Source organism: Megascapheus bottae, chromosome 5, assembly GCF_031878675.1.
Source record: "Megascapheus bottae isolate mThoBot1 chromosome 5, mThoBot2.hap1, whole genome shotgun sequence".
Taxonomy (NCBI): domain Eukaryota; kingdom Metazoa; phylum Chordata; class Mammalia; order Rodentia; family Geomyidae; genus Megascapheus; species Megascapheus bottae.
The window spans coordinates 3277334-3297074 of NC_143513.1; the positions used below are offsets into that span (position 1 = coordinate 3277334).

The 19741-nt window shown below is 50.3% G+C and overlaps 1 protein-coding gene and 2 long non-coding RNA genes across 12 annotated transcripts; 2 read left to right on the plus strand and 1 right to left on the minus strand.

The window, feature by feature from the left end:
• Positions 1 to 1334: 1334 nt before the first annotated feature.
• On the minus strand, positions 1335 to 9964 carry LOC150062731 (uncharacterized). Of its 8 annotated transcripts, none has more exons than XM_090332557.1 (15): positions 9802 to 9954; positions 9423 to 9616; positions 8798 to 8857; positions 7869 to 8062; positions 7426 to 7605; positions 6119 to 7338; positions 5246 to 5461; positions 4869 to 4972; positions 4399 to 4462; positions 3781 to 3849; positions 3235 to 3324; positions 2712 to 2744; positions 2340 to 2461; positions 2113 to 2217; positions 1335 to 1830 (listed from the first exon to the last, which is right to left on the minus strand). In XM_090332557.1, exons 1-15 carry the CDS (start codon positions 9925 to 9927, stop codon positions 1572 to 1574), a joined length of 3036 nt encoding a protein of 1011 aa, XP_090188683.1. In that variant the 5' UTR covers positions 9928 to 9954; the 3' UTR covers positions 1335 to 1571. The 8 variants fall into 8 exon arrangements, with proteins under 8 accessions (XP_090188683.1, XP_090188686.1, XP_090188684.1 ...); XM_090332560.1 differs by having other exon boundaries at positions 1336 to 1830; positions 7426 to 7455; positions 9802 to 9953; XM_090332558.1 differs by having other exon boundaries at positions 1336 to 1830; positions 4402 to 4462; positions 9802 to 9953.
• LOC150062732 (uncharacterized) lies at positions 8350 to 14643 on the plus strand. 3 transcript variants are annotated; one of them, XR_016535471.1, is made up of 3 exons: positions 8350 to 8701; positions 13264 to 13330; positions 14279 to 14643. It is a non-coding gene; the product is annotated as an uncharacterized LOC150062732 (long non-coding RNA). The 3 variants fall into 3 exon arrangements; XR_016535472.1 differs by lacking the exon at positions 8350 to 8701 and adding an exon at positions 10014 to 10131; XR_016535470.1 differs by lacking the exon at positions 8350 to 8701 and adding an exon at positions 12616 to 12874.
• Positions 14644 to 15685: 1042 nt separating this feature from the next.
• LOC150062733 (uncharacterized) lies at positions 15686 to 19617 on the plus strand. Its single transcript, XR_016535469.1, has 3 exons — positions 15686 to 16329; positions 17146 to 17311; positions 19452 to 19617. It is a non-coding gene; the product is annotated as an uncharacterized LOC150062733 (long non-coding RNA).
• The last annotated feature ends 124 nt before the right edge of the window (positions 19618 to 19741 follow it).

Below are 19741 nucleotides of genomic sequence, written 5' to 3' on the forward strand. Positions count from 1 at the left end.
TTTTCTGTTAATGTGGTGCATTATGTGGGGCATCGTGCATGCTAGGTAAGCACTCTATCATGCTAAGCCACATTCCCAGCTTACAAATCACATTTTTGGCTTGGGCTTTCTTAAGGCTAGAGCTCTCCCACTTGAGCCACAGAACCACTTCTGGCTTTTTTCTATGTATGTGGTACGAAGGCATTAAACCCGATCTTCGGGCATGATCTGCAAGCACTCTACCACCAGGCCAAACCCCCAGCCCTACACACGACATTTGGAGAGATCAAACTGAGAGTCTAATGAAAAAGCTGGCATCTGCAGGCAGATTCCTGTCAAAATGAACAGCAGCTTTGCTAGCTGGTATACTGTATGAAAACTGTGCCATAAAAGAGGAAAGAGCAGAAAACCAATAGCAACCACGCACATCAACCCAGTAGAGAGTTGAAGTGGGACACCTTGTTGATTTGAGGAGAGCCAGAGCCAGGAGGTGGGGTACAGTACATGAGACCTGGCTTAATGGCTGCTGAGCTGTCTGATCAAGAAATAGGTTCAGGTCAGAGGACAAGGTCACAGGACCCTGGAGAGTCCCAGGTTCAAGACACAAGACTGACAGGTCCAGTAACCTACCATCCAGGTCCCTACCCCTGACTCTTAGACATCAGGGAGGCCCATCACCTGGGGGGTGGGGTGGGACTTCCCCTTCTTCCACTATGCAGTCAGGATGTGGCTCGAGGCTAGAGCTCGGCCACCTGAGCCACAGCACCACGTCCGGCTTTTTTAATGTATGTGGTACTGAAGAACGGCATGCCAGACAAGCACTCTACCACTAAGCCAAACTCCCAGCCCTGCAAAGAGAATGTTTGAGTGGCACGGGCATGTGACTTTATGCTCTCTCTGTGCTCTATCGGCTCATTTTCCTACATCGGTGTGCTTAGTGTTTGAGGAATAGACCTGGTTTGGAAAAATTGTGATTTTGAATTGTCTTAGTTTACCACTTCTTGCAGCTCAGCAGTGGGCCCCTTGCTGGAGCACTGCCCCGGTTCTAGTGTGGACTCCTTTTTCCTGCAGAGGGGCATGGTGCTATCCAGCCTCTCCCAACACCTGAGGGTGGCCTCCCTGCCTGCACAGAAGGAACTCAGGGGCTTCCCACACAGCCAGTGACTGCAGCAAAGATGATATTTCAACACTCAGATTTCATAGATCCTGGAATGGTCCATGAGAACACCTGAAAGTCTGGCCCAAGGCGGTGAGAGACACAGGCTCAAGGCATCACCTTGGATTCAGACTCTGTGCAAGGTCAGCATGCCTGACATGGGCCGGGGAAAAATGATCTTCCCCATTCTACAATAAATGACTTCTCAAAGGCAGAAAAGACTTCCTCATAAAATACATCTTCCGAATAACCACAACAAACTTGCTCTCCTAGAGAAATGGTATTCATGGACTCAGTGTTTCCACTTAAAGTTTTAATTGTAATAACCCAGAAACCCGCCCCCCTCAATCCCGAAAAGTTGGCAATTTTCCCCAAAGCATCAGATAGTGCTACTAGCTTGGTTGAAGTCCACTCCAAAGGTTGAACTGGCAACAACCTAATAAATTCCTTCGTGCCCTGTTCTCCTGGAGGGCTGAGGGCTCAAGAACCCCAAGATCCCCTCATATTGGAAGTCAATCTTAGTGTTGCTGATGTTGGGAGTAGAATGGTATCCACGACGATAAAGTATGGAAGGCCTGGTTGAGAAGCCCAAATGTCCAGAGGTTTCGTGGCTAATACTTCTGATGCTAACTTCTTCGCTGGTATTCAATTGGGAGCTGCTATGGCTGCTGAATGTCTTGTTTGAAATCTGGTGACTGAATGGAGGGCCTGCCTTAATCCTAGGGCCTCCCTGGGCACTCATGCTGGCCCCAGACCACAGTGTGCCCTGAGCCTGAGGCAGTTTTCATGATTCTGCTCTGGGAATGGGAACCACCATGGGAACCAAGAAAGAAAGGGATGTGGGCAGAGCTGAGGCCACACAGCTCAGTCCCAAGGTGGCTGTGTGGAAGAGGGCGGGATGCAGCCCAGCTTCTGGGGCTCACTCTCCCACCACTCACAGCCTGGGAGTCCCTTGCCCTGTGGGTCCCTCTGCTTACTCTTCTGAGGGCTTCCTCTGGACCAAGCTCTTCTTACTCTTCCTGCTCTTCCTGCGCAGGAAACCGGCCCACCTGGGAGGCTCCAGCTCCTGGCACAGCTTGTCGCTAAGACAGGTAGGAGTTGTGAGCACAGCAGGGCCAACACTGGGGCTCCATCCCAGGTCCCCTGGGAACTTGGGGTTCCATAGGCTCCATGTGTGCTGCCCCCTCTGTGTGCCCCAGCTCACCATTCAGATGGACTCAGGCGCTTCAGGTTTGTGAACCATGTCACAAACTTCTCCTCAGGAACTACGTGGAGCTCCTGACACGCACCCTGGAGTTCTTTGATCAAGGCCAGGACTTTATATTCCTGGGGGAAAGAGAACAGGATGCTCACTGGCCTGCACAGTGGAGGGGCACCAGGCTACCTATGTGGGGCCTTACCTGGGTCGCTCTTCTCTCTGGCTCTGTCTCTTGCTCATTGCCTGCTATGATCCAGGGCCCATCCCACAGCTCCCCCCACATGCCCCCTTCTCCGGTCCTCCACCTTCAGAGAAAAAGAAGGACCCAAGGGCCCTGCACAGCTGGCCTCCCTGTGCTGGGAGGCTTCATCTCCTCACCTCTCTTCTTCTTTGCATGTGTATCCACTTGCCCTGCAAACCAGAGAGCCACTGTGCTTAGCAAATGGTGCTTGCAGCTCAAGGCTGCCTTGCCACTTTGCACCTACCGAGGTAGGTCAGTAGAGGGCAGCATGGGTCCATACCTGGACTAGGGTTGCTCTCAGTCTAGGGCAGGGACAGGGGGCCTGAGGACAGGGATCTGACTGTTCTTCTCAACTCTCAATGCGCCCTGCAGAGGACTGAGGCTCCTAGGGACAAGCACGGGCTCTTCCCACATGCTAGGTCACCTTGAGGACCTGCTGTCACACTCCCACCCTGCCCCACTACCCACGGAGAAATGGGCCCAAGTCATCAGCAGCACTGAAGGCTGGCAGTTTGCCAGGAGCATCAGAAGGTAGCACTGCTGTGCTGCTTGGATGCCTGAAGCTGGGGAGACCTCGGCCTCTTGCTGGAGCTCCAGGGGCATCCAGAGGCTCTTCTTCTCCTATCTGATTCCCCATGCCTGGTCCCCTGGCTCACTCACATTCTTGGAGTCCTTGTCCTTATGGTGGTGTAGTGAGGCCAAGTGGTTGAGGATGGTGCCGAGGTAAGGGACTGTGCCCTCGGAGTAGTCCTATGGTATTGGGTGGTGAAAAATAAGAGCACACTTAGGCTCCTGCTTAGTCCCACCGGACTTACCCCAGTGCCATGATGCCAGCCAGGAGAACTTCTTAGGGCATAACAGGCTCCTTCCCCAAGGATCCACCCTCCACTCCTACCCAAGCCCTCAGCCCTGCAAGTGGGGATCAGTCTGGGTCTGGTTCAATCCTAGGCTGGCACACTTGACAGATGGGCAAGATTTATTTCTCAGCTCCATGCGAGACAGTCTGTTGGATGCAGCTCCTTCCTGCAATATGCAGGAATGGGCAGAGGTCAGGAATGAAGGGGGTTCATCACTGTGTGTGGCTGTGGGAGCCCATTGCAGGAATGGGCAGAGGTCAGGAATGAAGGGGGTTCATCACTGTGTGTGGCTGTGGGAGCCCTGTCCTCTCCTGCTGGGGAGTCTCTTGCCTCAGGCATGCACACTCACCAGTTCCTTCTGCGTTCTCAGGCCTCTCTTGAGTTTGCTCCAGAAGGCCATCCGTGTGGACTGTGGGCCCTGGTAGGATATAGCATGCAGTTAGAAGACTGTCAGCTCACTCAACCCTCCACCTTCCCTGCTTTCCTGGGGTCGTGGGATGTCAGGTTCCCAGTGACCATCATCACTCTTCCTGGGCATATCAGAGCACATGGGAAGGCCTGTCTGCAAGGTTGAGTGTGGACATTTGCAGCAGCCCAAGGGGATGGTGCTATTTGGTCTGGTGCTGACATTCTGGGTGTGAGGCTGGCTGGGTGGAGAGGAGGCAGCCCCATCACAGACCTGCCACAAGGAGGAAGCTGGAGATTCCCCATCCTGACAGTTCCTCCCCTCCTCACACACCCAGGATGCCTCCTGGCCTGCACTCACTCCACTGCACTGCCAAGCAAGGGGGAGTCACTGGTTCTCCACCTAATCTGCCCTTTACCCCAGCACAGAACCCATGCTTCCAGCCTTCCCATGACTCATCCTAAATTCCCACATGATGCCTACTAGAACTTTTGGAAACCCCATCAGGGAGGATTTCCTCGCCCTCCCTCCTCTGGAGTAAACTTCTTCCTGCGCTCATACCACCTTGTAGTGTTTCTCCATCGAATAGATCTTCCTCAGCTCCTGCCATACCTCAAGGCTCCCCCTGGAGGAGGGGCAGAGACAAGGTGAGAGATGGTAGAGGGAGGGAGAGGAAGAGAGGCAGTGGATTTTCAAGTTGAGGCAGATTTCATCCTAATGGAGAAGAGCTTTGCATGTGGCTCCACCATGACACTTAGGTCACCTGGAGTTGAGCAGAGCATTGTGAGGCTAGGGGCCAAAGACCAGAGTGGTTTCCTTTGGAAGAGCTTCTAAAGACTGGATGGCCTCAGTGTGTCAAGAGTCCCCTGTGGCCTTGGGCCTTGTGTGCCTGGAGAGGAAGCTGATCCTAGCAGGCAAGTCCTATCAAGTCCCCACATATCTGAGTTGTGCAGCTGCAGTGTCCCGGGGCTCCTGGAGGAGGGGTGTTAGGCTGACCAAACTTCACTTGCCCAGGAACAAGGCACACCCACCTGGAAACAGCTCTCCATGTTTGCTTCAGGCCTTGCAGGGCACTGCTCTGCAGGGCAGATAAGATGGCACACACGGAGATGGCGTTTTTGAGGTGGTGGCTCTCCTAGAGATGAGGAATGTGTGAGGTGAGCCCTGGAGCAGCCCCCGGGGTCCTGCTTTGACCCTAGGGCTCCACCTTGGTTACTGGGATGAATGCTAGGGAGCCTGGGGAGATGACTCCATCCTAGAGGAAGCAGAGCAGGAGGCCACATGGCAGGAAGCTGGGCAGAGCCTGAGGAGGGGTTTGGGGACTCAGGCAGCAGCTGTGAGTGAGCAGGCAGCCTGCTGGTCGGGATGGGAGAGGGAAGAAGGGTCCCAGGCCCCTCCTGCAGCATACCAATGCCACCTCAATCCAGTGCTCCAAGACCTCTGCCCTGTCTGCTGCCTCAGCGCTGTGGTCCAACACCGATGTGGTTATTACAGATGTTTCTATTTGATTATAAAAGTGTAAAATTGCCAACACTGTAGGTGCCAGGAGCTCCTGACGCTTCTTATCCGGGTCGGAATACACGTAGCTCAAACACTGATACGGTTTGAGCTCTTTGAAGAGCCTCTGGAAAGGGAAAAGAAATGGTCAGTGGGACTCTGCCTGAGGCCTCCAGAGTCTCTGCCTGGCATGTGAGGCAGGTCTAGGCACTGGGTCTCAGGAAGCAGAGGTGCATGTCTAGGTGTGTCTCCATGCTCCTTCCTGGACCTCTGAGAGCCCCTGGCATATGTGTGTCCCTAAAAAGAGCATGAGGGCCTAGAGAGGAGGGCAGGGATGGACCAATTTCATTCTGCCAATCATGAGGTGCCTCAGCCTGCATGTCCCAGGCAGGGCACATTTGCTTTCCCCACCACACTTCCTTTCTGTCTGCAGTCCACAGGCTTTGGCCTTCACCCTGTGGCATGTCCTGTGAATGCCATGGGATCTCAACAGTCCCCAGGCCCCCACTGAGGGTTAAGGATGCAAAGGCCAGTGGACAGATCAAGGCACCTGGGCTTCTGTCTGCTTGTCCTTGTTACTCCCTGAGCCATCAGGATCCCTGGACCCTCAGTGATTCCAATTGTCCCTCAAGAAATCAAGATGGCTTGACTTGGTGAACCCAGACCTGGTCCTGGGTTTTGCACTCACCAAGCTGGAATGTGCAGTAGAAATGTCCTCTGCCCAGGGAAATGGTGGTGTGGGCAGTAGAGGAGAGAGGGAAAGACTGCATGCCAAGCTACTCACCACAGCCATGATTGCGAACTGTTCGGCCTTCTGGTCAGGCAGCCACTCTACCAAGTGTGCTGTACTCATTTCTTCTAACTTCAACAAAGAAATCCTGGATGGCCCCCTGGAGGAAATCTGAAAATCCCCCACTGTGAGGGATTCCCAGGGAGCTGGGTCTGTCTCAGTTCCCATGTGTGCCTCTCTAGCCAGGGGTACAGAGTCTGGCTCTAGCTCTGCAGCACTGAGCAGTGTAGCCCTGGTATCCTCAGAGATCGACAGGCCATGGCCTTGATCGTTGCCAGGTAGTGGATAAACAACCTCCCCGAAACCTTCGGCATCCTTTTCCAGAGGTGAAGATGGCCCGGGTGCTTCCTCCTCAATGGGGGGCACAGGTTCCTGTGCAGATGGCTCAGGCTCTTCATTGGCTGTGGGGAGACAGGCCGCCTGGGGTACAGATGGCCCGGGGGCTTCCTCCTCAATGGGGGGCACAGGTTCCTGTGCAGATGGCTCAGGCTCTTCATAGGCTATGGGGGGAGAGGCCGCCTGGGGTACAGATGGCCCGGGGGCTTCCTCCTCAATGGGGGGCACAGGGTCCTGTGCAGATGGCTCAGGCTCTTCATAGGCTGTGGGGGGAGAGGCCGCCTGGGGTACAGATGGCCCGGGGGCTTCCTCCTCAATGGGGGGCACAGGTTCCTGTGCAGATGGCTCAGGCTCTTCATAGGCTGTGGGGGTAGAGGCCGCCTGGGGTACAGATGGCCCGGGGGCTTCCTCCACAATGGGGGGCACAGGTTCCTGTGCAGATGGCTCAGGCTCTTCATTGGCTGTGGGGAGACAGGCCGCCTGGGGTACAGATGGCCCGGGGGCTTCCTCCTCAATGGGGGGCACAGGTTCATGTGCAGTTGGCTCAGGCTCTTCCACTGCTGGGGGGAGACAGGCCACCTCTCCAGCAAGGAGGCATGCTGCCTCTTCCTCCAGCAAAGGACCCACAGCTGGTAAAAATCGTCCTTCTGCAGCCGCTACAACTAGCACACAGGTCTCTGCCACAGTGCTCATGGGAGCCTCTGCTTGATCTGCACCAGCCGCTGGTGTTGGGGCTGATGGGGGATTTGCTTCAGCCTTGCCTTGAGGCAGCTGGCTTTCTGGAGTGGACACTGGAACTTCCTCATCATTTCCTGGCTCTAGAGTACTTGGTTCCAGTGGATTAGGTCCTCCGGGCTCAGAGATGGCTGCCAGTGCTCCTAAATCAGAGGGAGCAGCTCAGTCTGGGACTACTCCCTGCACACTTGTACTTGGGGCAGGTGGAAGGCTGGGAGTCATGAGCTTACCTGCACAAGGCTTTATGTCTTCTATGCCAGCTGGTAAAGGCAAGTAGGAATAGGCATCTCTCAGAGTCTCACTCTGGAGCTTGCCAGCAGAGCTTGGAGCTGAAGGGGACTCAGCCCAAGATGCTCTGATTCCTTCCTGGGGGGTTGTTGCCTCCAGGGCTTCATGCCTGGCATGCAATACTGCAGAATCACCAAGGATTGCAGCTGCAGCGAACATTTTAGGACAAGATCCCTACAGGACTGTCTTCCCCTAAGTCTGCCCTAATGTCAGGAGACCCCTGCCTGCCTGAGAATCCCCAGTGCTTTGACTCCACCACAGGAAGTGTTCCAGACAGCCCTCCAAGGCCTCTGGACTTCTGGCTCCCTTTGCCTTTGGCTTCCTTCAATTGGAAACAGCTCAGAATCTCCCAGCTATTGTCTCCTTCCCATCCCCTGCTACTCACCTTCAAGCTCTGGCTGTTTGGGATTCCTGAGTTCCAGATGGGTGAGCAGAAGGCAGGCCTGGTGCTCCTCAATGGAGCCGGGCATATTCAGGTGGAGGTATGCCACAAGTTGTTGCAGGCAGGACGAGTCCGGCGCTTCTAGGAAATCTTCAGGGTACTCCCTCATCCACGAACCGAGGATGAAGGCAAAAGCTCTGGGAGCAGAGGGAGAAGCAGCAGAGTCATAGGCTGGGCCTCCCCTCCACTCAGATCCCCTCAAGCTCGTGTATAGAGTGGTCATGAGACTGCTCATGTCCAAGTCCCTGGCAAGCCAGGTCACCTGGCTGGGCTACAGGCAATATGTTCAGGAGGGATGAGACTAGACTTAGAACACAATTGTGAGCACCACCCTCCTCTTTCCACATGCCCCACACCTACCTTCATTTGTCCCTGGAAGCCTCCCCAGACTATCCACTCTATCCACTCTGGGATGGTCATCCTGTCCCTTGGTCCCTCTCGAGACCTGCGTGTGCTCATTGAGGTAACCTGTCCTCACCTCCATGTCCTTAAGCCCTTTGTGAAGCGTCTTTCCCTGATTTCAACCCACAGGGCAAGGCCTGATCCTTGAGCCCTCGCGGAGTCCTCAGGAAACCCACTGAATGTCCATGATGGGGAGGTGTGGCCGTCCTAGTCTCCCTAGTCCTGATTTTCCCAGGGTAGGCAAAGGTGACTGGGCTGGCATGGTCCCAGAGCTTCTCTCACCCTCCTCAGGAATAGAGGAACTCACCCCAGCTCCCCATGTGGACACAGTCTCCTGGCAGGTCTCAAGCTCTCCTTCAGAACTCTCAAGCCAGGTGGGTACCATTTCACTTTTCCCAGGCCTCCCACAAAGCAGCTCCCTAATGCCCCGCTCTGAAAACAGATTCCCTCCTCTTCCCCAACACACTCACTGCTGTAGTTGTCCTTTTGCTCCTGCCTTCTCCCCCTCAAGTTGTTGGAATGAGCTGTACCTAGGGAATAACATGAGGAAGTCACCTGCACTGTCCCTGAGTGTGACGTGTGCAGTTCTTGGTGGCTTCTGAGCACAGGATGGAGCTTGGGATGACAAGAATCACCCCATTCTTTACACTGAGTGGAGCCTGACATACCTCCCGACATAAGGTGAAGAGGCCTCTACCTGCCTCCTACATATCTGAGTGGGCATGGGTTCTCTGTGTCCTTCTAGTGCTTCCTAGTGAGGTTCAGTTAGTTCAGGACCCCAGAGAGAAGGTCACTCACCTTCAGAATTTGGAAAAGGCTTTGCTTAAGGTCTCAGTGAGGGCACCATGGAGAGCAGGGGGTGTTGAGGAGAGGGGAGCTTCTCCACGCACCACCCACAATTCTGCCCACCCAGCTGTTGGAGGCATGGGCCAGGACAGGCATTTTCACAGCTCAGGCCTCTGCTCCAGCCTCAGGCAGTGTGGGTGTTGTCCCTAGCATGCTACTTCCCAGGCTTCAAGCAGATTCATGTTGGGGCACCAACTTGGGCCAGAGCCTGGCCATTCGGTCTAGCCTAGGTTCCCAGGAGCTGCTTACCTGCTGAACAGCAGGGTCAGTATGTGCTGTGTGGTAGTGAAGGTGCGGTAGGTTCCCAGGAAGACTGGGATGAAGGAGGCATCTCCGAAGAGCAGGGCAGGTACCAGGTGCTCTACCAGCTGCTTTACTTTGCCTCCCCGCAGGTATCCTGCCTTGCAGGGATCAGCAAGGCTTGGGGCTAAAATCTCCCCATACTGGGGTGAAGAAGGAGAAGCAATGGGAAAAGGCTCCTGGCCATCCAACAGCTTGGGGCTCCACTTCCTTCCCTCCCTCACACACACTCATGTACCCACATCCCACCCAGAATGCAGACACCTATGCCACACAGTACTAGATGTGATGACTCCCCCCGTTCCTGGCCCATGCTTCCTCCATTCACCTGTGGGATGTAGCGTGGGTTTCTGCGCAGGCAACCAGGCCAAGGGATGAGCCATTGTCTGCGAATGAGATCAAACTCTCCAGTTTGATTCTTTCTGTGGAATAGAGGACAGCAGCAGGAAAACATCCTGCTGTCTTCAAAGTTTCCACACAAATGAGCTGGCTCAGCTGCAGCGCAATATATGAGCTGCTAAGCAGTGCCCCCATTGTTGCCTAGCCCTCTGTCATGTCATCTCTTTAGGTGATGTCATCACACCCCGCCCCCCAGAGCCTGAGCCTCACACCTGACCCCTGCACATGTCCACTGGCTGCTCCCTCGGACCTCCTGCAGGTCAGGAGGAAAACTAGACCCATTCCCCTCCACATACCTTCCCACTGTCCTCTGTCCAGCAAATGTCCTGGTATTGAGGACATACTTACTGGCTTCACACCTGGCACAGCCAATCATCTCAAATGTGTTCTACACTACTAGTGTTAGTGCTTGTTGGCTTTAGTCCCCCAGTCAATCCACGCTGCAGTGATTCCACTTAGGGTCTGCTTGTGAGGGGGAGGCTGTCTTCCACTGAATAGTAGTACCCTGTGTCCATCGTAGGCTGTGAACCTCGACAGCTGCTGTCAGCCATTTTACTGCCCTCATGTAGAGATGAGGTCCCTGCGCATTCTGTCTTGACAGAGAATAAATTTCCTTCGTACATGTTGTGACAAAAAGGAGATAGAGAAGCTACTCACATCCATGTCCTGAGACAGGACATGCCACAGGAATCACACACATTGTCCTTTGCCAGATGCCAATGGCTCACACAATCCTAACTGCTCAGGAAGCTGACCTCTGAAGAACATGTTTCAAAGTCAACCTAGGCAGGAAAGCCTATGAGAGTCTCATCTTCAATTAATCAGCAAGAAGTAGGAAATTTGGTTCATGGCCAATGTGTTGGATTCACAGGCTTGAGCATAAAGATTCAAGGCCCAGTCTCCTATTCAAGTGGCAGAACCAGCACAGCAAGAACTACTACCGTGGGCATGTGTCTGTGATGTCTGCATCACTTCTTGTCATAAGGCAGATGAAGGTGACCCTAGGTCGAAGTGTCAAATAGAAATGGAACTCTAAGACAGATATTAGGTACCCAAATGAATCCATTCAGTGGTACATTTGGTAAGGATAGAAGAATATTGAAAATGATGAGAGGGCAATGTTCCCTCCAAAGGGTAACCCCTTGGCAATCCCTTCACCCAGAAGTCACGGCTGGACAACTGGATGGACACAATTAGCTGGATCTAGAATGAAAGCAATGCCATCATCCCTCTCTGTACCTTAGCATCTCCTCCTGTTCCTTATAGCAATTTATCTAAAAACCAATTCCGTATGCCACAAAACACAGATGACAACAGCATCCTGGTAACCCCTTATAGATGGTAGCAAATACAAACAAAATTTGGTGGATTGCATAGTGTTTCACTGTATCCATTACCTTGGGATTCAGCCCTGAATGGGAAAGTGATTCAAAGTGACACAGCAATGTTAAGAAAAGAAAACACTATCAACTAAAAGCAAATAGTAAGATGGTTGACATTTGGGAGGAACTTGAAACTGTGGGTAAATTTGTGGATGCTCTGCAGTTGTGAGAATACATATATGGCTTGTTCCAATAGAAGATCTTGGGAGAATCTTATGCCATATTAGAATATTTCAGGAAAAAACGGAGTAATTTCATTATGTGTACAATTTTCTTTTTCTGAAGGCACCTGTGTTTGTCAAGGGACGAAGTGGGATGGGCAACGAGGGGCACCAATAGAAACTCATGAGAGCCCTCCATACACAAGATGGACAAGAAAGGAGGAGGGCACCTCTGTGCTTGGGAGGTCAGGGGAGGCCAGAGGAGGGAGAATCGTCCAGGAGATTAGGTAAGGATGAAGTGAGAACCTGAGGAGCAGGCAGAATAAAACATCAAGTAAACAGATTGAGGTGGAATTATGACCGCAATGATCAACAGTGTTCCAGGCACTAAAGTGCCATATCTGTAATGCTTTTTACCAGAAAGCCCTCCAAGTCCATCTAGAACAACACAGAGCTTAGAGTGATTCAAATTTCCCGACTGGTGAACTCAGGGAGATAGTAGGAATGTCAGCATCTGGTAAGTTCCTGTTGGGGAGAGGTCCCTGAGCAGCCCACTTGGGACTGCTGACACACTGAGACCAGATTGTGCTGTCATGAGGTGTGGGACCCTATGGAAACAGTGGCTGAGGATGGGCAACCAGCTGCTGGCTCTGGGTGGAAAGACCTGCTCAACACCATCACTCAGGTCTTCTTTAAACACATAGCCCAGAATGATAAGGGTTCAATGGATGAGTGCATAGGTTGTGGGGAGGCCAAGAAGTTTTTATGGAAATAGAGACTTAAGTAAAGGGAGACAAGGAACCTAGGAGGGAGCTAAAGGAGGAAACAGGGCACAGACCCAGCCCTGATGCACAGAGCACCAGTGCACACACAAGAAGCAGGTGGTCATTGTAGTTCATTGGCAGCATTCCCACATACAGCAAATAGCTGAGAGAACCCAGGCCTATGGAAGAAAGGCTTGCAGGGCCTCATTGTTGTGGGACTTCTCCCCCAGGGTCAGTGGGTCCTTGTTACCTGAGCCACCCTCAGCTCTGGAAGGTCCTTTCAGGATTAGCTGTCATGGAAAAGTCTGAATCCACTTGAGGCTGAATGGACACAGATAAGAACCCAGAGGGGCCTCTTTCTTCCTCCACTGCTCAGAAACCTTGTACACCGGTAGATGACCGACGTTTGGTCGTTTTGGCTGGTGAATCTGAAAGTTGTGCAGGGGGAGGGAATCCCTGTCCTTAGCTAGAGAATTGATTGGGCCTGGGCCCTGGAGGACCCGCCCCGGAAGTCCACTCTGCTCCTCCGGGATCTCCCCGCCCCTTCCGCTGAGGAGCCAGAAATAATGACTCAGCAGGCCCAGTGTCTCCATGGCTGACAGCGGGGGTCCCCACCGCCCTGGACTCCCCTTCCTCCCTCTGGAGCCGTCCACGCGGTCCTCCTGTGCTAGGATGTGGAATAGACTGGAGAGGAGGTGATCCCTGTCCCGTCCTCCCCACCCCTCATGCCTGTCCTCTCCATCCTCCTCCGCCGACCAGGTCACCTAACCTCCTCAACTGGGTTTCACCTCTGAACCGTCCCACGACCTCTTCGTGGACCAGGCCCGGGCCCCGAACCTCCACTTGGCCTGTGGATGTGAGGAACATCACCTGAAACCACACCCCTTGATATCTATGGCCATGGTTGACTAGGATGTAATGAATGCTCAGAATCATGTTGGCCGCCTACATCTAAGACATTGTGCTCATTTACCAAGTGTGTTTATTTTTCTTTAAGAGATGAATACTTCCTTGAAACAAAATTTCTAAGCACAGTTTCATTTTCTTCGCGTGTGTTTATTTTATTTACATTTCTCTTTCACAGCATAATGAAATTCTACTCTTGTACACATTTGGAGAGGAAGGTTGGGGATGAAATTAAGAAAATACTGGTAAGTGTCTACAACAACTACTAGAGATTACTTAACTGCAGTGTTCATTATTGCATGACTTGTTACAACCAAAGCTGCTCACATCTTCTGGACTAGTGGGACAGAGTGGCTCATGACTGAAATCCCAGCTAGTCAGGAGGCTGAGATCTGAGAATCGTGGATCAAACCTAGCCCAGGCACTTAAGCCCATGAGACTCTTATCTCTCCTTAATCACTAGAATAAACAATGGGCAGTGGGCCTGTGGCTCAGTGATAGGGCAGTAGTCTTGAGCTGAAGAGCTCAGGGACCTTGCTCAGGCCCAGGGGTAGGGTGGTAACCTTGAGCTGAAGAGCTCAGGGACAGCACCCAGGTCCAGAATTGAAGCCACACGACCAACTGAAAAGAAAAAGAAAAGAAAGAAAAGCAAAACTTCTCCCCTCTTCCATGTCTCATCTCTAGCATATACCTTTCTTTGCTACCCTCATCTCATAGCTCGCTCTCTAGTTCAAGATGTTTCAGCTGTCACCACAAAGCTTGAACTAATGACACTTCCAACTACTGTGGGCAATTGACTTTTCAGTCCATCCATCATCCACTTCCAAGAACAAAATCAATTGTTCTGTGATGACAATGAACAAACAATTTTGTGTCCTCACTGGATATCAGTGCCTGTTGTCATATCAAGCTTTCTGTTTGTGTGTCTGTGCATGTGTGTTCATTCTCAAAGACAACAGAAAGAAAAATTTGCCACACACACCAACTCTTTGACATAGAGTGTATCTTGTGGACAAAGATGAAGTCACCTATGGTCCCTTTGTCAATTGAATTTTGTCCAGTGTGAGGTTGAAGTTTCTCTTCCTTGTCATTCTGATGTATATGACCATGAATGTCACTTGCCATCCGTGTGAATCAGATCAAAAGCACGCATGCTGAGCTGTGGCTACTTTTGCTTCCTTCTTCCTATCTAGGATACTGCCCTTCTTGTGGGTTATAGAAGAAGGTTGCTTTTTTTCTAAAGAGAAACATTTGGGATGGCAATTTCATGGAAGACACAATGCACCAGACATTACCAAATGGTCATTTTTTCTCACCACATCTCCCATGATCACGACTGTGAGCCAAGACAGTGAAATTCCCGTCCTCTGGGGGAAATGTACAAGACTGCTGTGATCAAATGTAATGCTGTGAAGACCAGAGAATTTCCTGTATATCAAAACAAAACAATTTTACTACCATAGTGTAGTTGAGAAATGACACAGGGAGCTGCAACCAGGAATTCCTGTATCCTTTACTAGATGGAAAGTGGGAATGAAATGCCAGACCCACACAGGTCTCAAACTTGAACACCTATATTTGTGTGTATTTCTTCCAGTCCATCTCAAGTTGTGTGTTGAGAAAACCTGGTGTTACCCCCAAGGACATCTGACAGAATAGAGGGTTTTGGGTTTCTCCTTGTGAACATTAGATTCAGGCATTCCTTCTCATGACCTTTCTCCTATGGCACAGAGTGGAGCCATGCATTATCCCACCCAACCCAGACTCTTGCCCACCTCACCACATTCTCCTTGCACCCATCTTGTGCTTTCAGTGCATTAGAGGAGGGTGGACACATCTCATTCTGAAGATGAGACACAGACATTCAGTCTCATGGCCTTGGTCCTACGGTTTAGATTGGAGCCTGGTATTATCCCTCCCAACCCAATCTCTACTTCACCACGTGCGGGTTCAATCTTCCTTTTGTCTTCAAAACATTAAATGAGCTTGGATACATGACTCATTCTTGAAATCCCAGATACCATAGAGGCAGAAATTTGGAGGATCTCAGTTCTGGGCCATCCTGAAAAAATTATAAGCTGGCTGCAGTGCAAGTACCTAGAGTTTAGCTGGTTTGTTGTATCTCTGGAAATCATACAAACTGATATCATACAGGGCAGTAGCTATACACAAGGCTGAGACCAGAGGATCACTGTTCAAAGTCAGTTTGTGAATTTGCAAGAGACTCTTATCTACCACTGAGCAACAAAAAACTCTGAAGTAGAGCTTGCCTGAAGTGGTAGAGCAGTACTTTTGTGCTTAAAGTTCAGGGACAGTGCCTAGGCCCTGAGTTCCTGCCATAGGACCAGCACAAACACCCCCCCCCCCACAAACACACACACACACACACACACACACACACACACACACAGAAACATTCAAGTAATCTCACACCTAAGTATATGAGAAGTAAACTGGCAAAAATACTCTAGTGACTTAAGGAAACTCTTAGTAGACAAAAGTAAGTAAAAATTTATATTTCATTGATGGTGGATATCAGGTCACCCATAGTAGATGCAATAAAAATACACAGGAAGGACAACAATCATGCATTATATGGCTTTTGTTTCCTTATCCCAGAGGTTGATTAAAAAAATTCACAGGAAGATCCCTGAACATAAAATTTCTCTGATTTCAAGGAAAACACTAACAAGATATTTTAAACTATGATACAGATTTGGTGCTTATAATCCAATAAAAGTAGGAATGCATTGCTAAAAACGTAACCAAATGTCCACTTGCCAAGCATATAGTTATTTGTTGACCATCTTTTATTTCAAGTCAAACCTCACAGGAAAGGAAAAGCTTTCTGCAATCTGCTCACAGCATGGGAAGTTTTCTTGAAAGCATCACATTTTATCTTCAGCTTTGTTTACTCATTCATCACATCTTCATCACATCGTGCACAGATGGAAATAGATAATTCATTTGTATAGTCATTACATAAGATGTTGGATTAAATGTCCTGTTATTTCACATACTGTACTATTCCAGCAATTCAGCTTTAATTCCAAGGGCTGTTCTCCACCTAATTTGTGATTGTTTAAGCAGTTACTCTTTGTCACACATACGAAGCTTTAAGATTTGTCCATCTTAAATACTTTGTTTTCATGCCAACAGCCTGGAAGACTATCTGGAACAACAGCTTGTATCTTATTTATGTGAGGATGAAATTTTTGGCCCCTGAGTCACTAAACTTACTGAAGTGAGTCACAAGCACCTAAAAGGAGGTTTCCATTTTAATACTGAAACAGAATTCCCTGTTCGATTATGAGATGTTCCAGGAGAGTGCATTATCCTCAGTGGTTATCTTGGAGGATTCCAGGGGCAGAGGCTCTGCTGTCCTTCCTTATCATGTTTGTGTCCCTGCCACAGTGAACATATTGCCCACAGGAACTCTGGCTTTGTGAAGTAAAAAGAATGGAAACAGCCCTTTTATGGCTGCTTCTTAAAACTGCTTAATTGAGGCACAATAATAAAACTTCTTCCCGTAAGTTGCATAAAATCCAAGGTGGAGAACTATTGATGTATTATTAGAACTCAGAGAAATTAGGGGTGATTAAGGCCATGATCTTGGAGAAATAAACATAACTTCATAGACACAAAAATATATGATGGGCTATATACTCTATACACATAATGTTTTACTACATATATTAATATGTATCTATGATATACAAATGCTCAGTTTAATTTTAATTATGTTCTAAAATCTATGTGCCAGTGATTGCATATAGAGATTCCCTTCCCAAATATATGTTTGTTAAACACGACATTTGAAATATGATGTAATAAACAATGTTAATACATTCTTTAATAAAAAAGAAATTATGGGTGAAAAGGACTTACATATCTTATGAATCTGTGATGGATGTGGGAAATGAGTAATACTCTTTCTATACTCTGTGTCTCCTCATTTGATATTACCTCATGATTTCTTCATTCCTGTGCTAGGGCAGAGGAATGTACGTAGTTGGAAGAAGTGTGCTTTGGGACTGAGTGAGTTTACCTCTTCTTGCAGCTGAGCAGTGTGTCCCTCGCTGCAGCACTGCGCTGGTTCTGGTGTGGCCTCCCTGTTCCTGCAGATGCGCATGGTGATATCCAGCCCTCCAACACCTGAGGGTGTCTTCCCTGTCTGCACAGAAGGAACCCAGGAGTTGCCCACTCAGCCAATGGCCACAGCAAAGGTGATTTACAGCACTCAGATTTCAGAGATTGTGGAACACATCATGGTAACATCTGATCATCTAGCCCCAGGTGTTGTGAGCAAATGATCAGAGCAGCACCTGCAAATCAGGCTGTGTGCAAGGTCAGGATTTCTCACATGGGATTGTGCCAACCTCCTCTTCCTCATTCTGCAGTGAATCACCTCAGAGCCTGAAAAGCTTTCCTTTAGAAATGCATATGTGGGAGTGTCTGCCATGAACTCAGGCAAAGAGAAATTCCCACAACCAACTTGCTGTCCTAGAGAAATGGTTTTAATGGACTCCCAGTGCATCCACTTAGCATGTTCATGTAAATCACCTACTAACCCACGCATCCTCCCTCTCCAAATTGTCAAACTTATCCTTTCAGGCTTCATGCATGGTGCACTGTTTTTCCAAGCATGCATCCTTCAGTGCGTGGTTCTTTCTTGGGTTGAGTCCACAGCATTCATTGTGTGGATCCAGACATCTGTGGGGAAGCAAGTGCAGCCTAGTATATAGCCTCCCACTCAGCTCTGTTGGAGGGCTAGGGGCTGAGGAAAGAACAAGATTCGCTTGTGTCTGGTCATAATTTGGACTCACAGATGTTGGGAGCAGAGTGATATGAACGGTAAAAGTGTGAGGAAGGTGTGGGTGAGCAGCCTAACTGCACGGTAGGTGGTGGCAGACATTCCCACTGCCCAGCTGCTCACTTGTCTCCACCTGGTACTTGCCACTGCTGCTGAACTCTCTGATTGAAGCCTGGGGACTGAATGGAGGGCCTGTCTGAATTCCAGAGCCTCCCTGAGCACACATCATAGCCACAGCCCTCCACTGACTCCTGTGCCTGGGGCAGGCTCCATTGTTATGCTCAATTCCAAGTGTCCCATGTGCCCTGGTCTCTAAGGACACCATGGGAACCCAGTGAAGGAGTTGGTGTCTGTAGAGCTGAGTCCAAAGAGCCCAGCCACAAGGCTTCTGTAGAAAAGAGTCAGGCAGTGGCTGTGAGTGAGTAGGCAGCCTGGTCAGGATGGGAAAGGGGAGAAATTTCCCAGGGCCCTCCTGCAGCAGGCAGGGCCACCTCAATCCAGTGTTGCAACAACTTGGCTCTGTCTGCTGCCTCTCTGCTGTGGTCCAGTAGGCAGGTAGTAATTACACACATTGCCTCCTGTACACAGTGGTTTAAGGGGGCAACCACAGTTGGTGCTAGGATCTACTGAAACTTTACGGGGTTTCCACTTAAACAGAGCTCAAAGACTGGAAAGGGGTTAAGGGTATTAAAGAGCCTCCCAAGAGATGAAAGAAATGACCAATTGAACTCTGCCCCGAGGCCTCCAGCCAACTCATTCTCAGGAAGTGTGTGCTACGGTATGGCAAGGACAGGATGGGCTTCACCTCTGAGACTTTTGGAACTGTGTCCATGTTTGCAGATGGTGTGGACACTCTATCCAGGTTGTGTGGGCACATGGCTCAGGATCCTCATCTGGTAGTTAAAAGCTGTCAGGATCTCCTGCAAGGTGGCAAGATGACTCCTTCCACACAAGGACGGACATCAGACATGAATCTTCAGTTTCCTCCGGCCTCTAGCTCTTGTTCTGGGCTGTCTGCTGCAATGCACTTAGGAGCCTGGGTCAATACTGCACAAATGGCTGGTGCTTGGACAGATGGTAGAATCGGTTCATTCATGCGTTGTGGCTGCTAGGATTCTGGAGTGGACACTGTCCTGGTCTTTTGTCTTCCAGGAATGCATGGTTCTATTCCTGGGTCTAGGATTGTTGGTGCAATCATTGGGCTAAGTGTCCCATATTACACGGTGGCTCCATCTACTCCTACATCTGCGGAAGAAAGAAGTGTTGGGTTTCAGTCTTAAGATATAGGTCTGAGAATGATGGAAGGCTCTGGGTCATGGGATCACCTGGAGATTACTTCATGGCTTTGGTCAAAGGATGTGAACATAAGAGAGGAAGTGAATTTTTAGAGGATCACCCTGGATTTCCGCAGCTGGTCCTGGAGTTGATGGGGGATCTGAGGCTGCCCTAGGTTCCAGCTCTGCCTGAGATGCTAGGATTTCTTCCATGCTTGATCCTGGACCCAGTTTCAAGTGCTCCTTGTTTGACACTTGGTTTCTCAACAATAATTGCAGATGCTGGGACAACTTCAAGAAAAGACCTTCTACAGGGCTGCCTGCCTGAAAAGCCTCAGTCCCATTATTCAGCCACAGGAAGTTTTACCAGGGTTTCTTCAAAGGCCTCTGAATTGCCAGGGTCCCCTTCTATGGTGCCATAGAAGCCTTGGAACTTTCTTCCAACTCAGACAACTCCAAATTCCCCATCTGTTCACTCTCAAGCTATGGTTGTTTGGAACCCAATTGCTGCAGCTGTGTGAGCAGAGAGCAGGCCTGGCCCTCCTCGTAGGACCCAGGCACATTGCAGT

What these genes read in the sequence shown, in the direction of transcription:
- LOC150062731 (XM_090332557.1), bottom strand. Translation starts at nt 9,927, where the DNA reads ATGTTTTCCTGCTGCTGTCCTCTATTCCACAGAAAGAATCAAACTGGA. An exon ending in CAAACAGCCAGAGCTTGAAG is followed by an intron (nt 7,606 to 7,868) that starts GTGAGTAGCAGG and finishes GTGATTCTGCAG; the next exon opens with TATTGCATGCCAGGCATGAA. An exon ending in ACTGGATTGAGGTGGCATTG is followed by an intron (nt 4,973 to 5,245) that starts GTATGCTGCAGG and finishes CCTCATCTCTAG; the next exon opens with GAGAGCCACCACCTCAAAAA.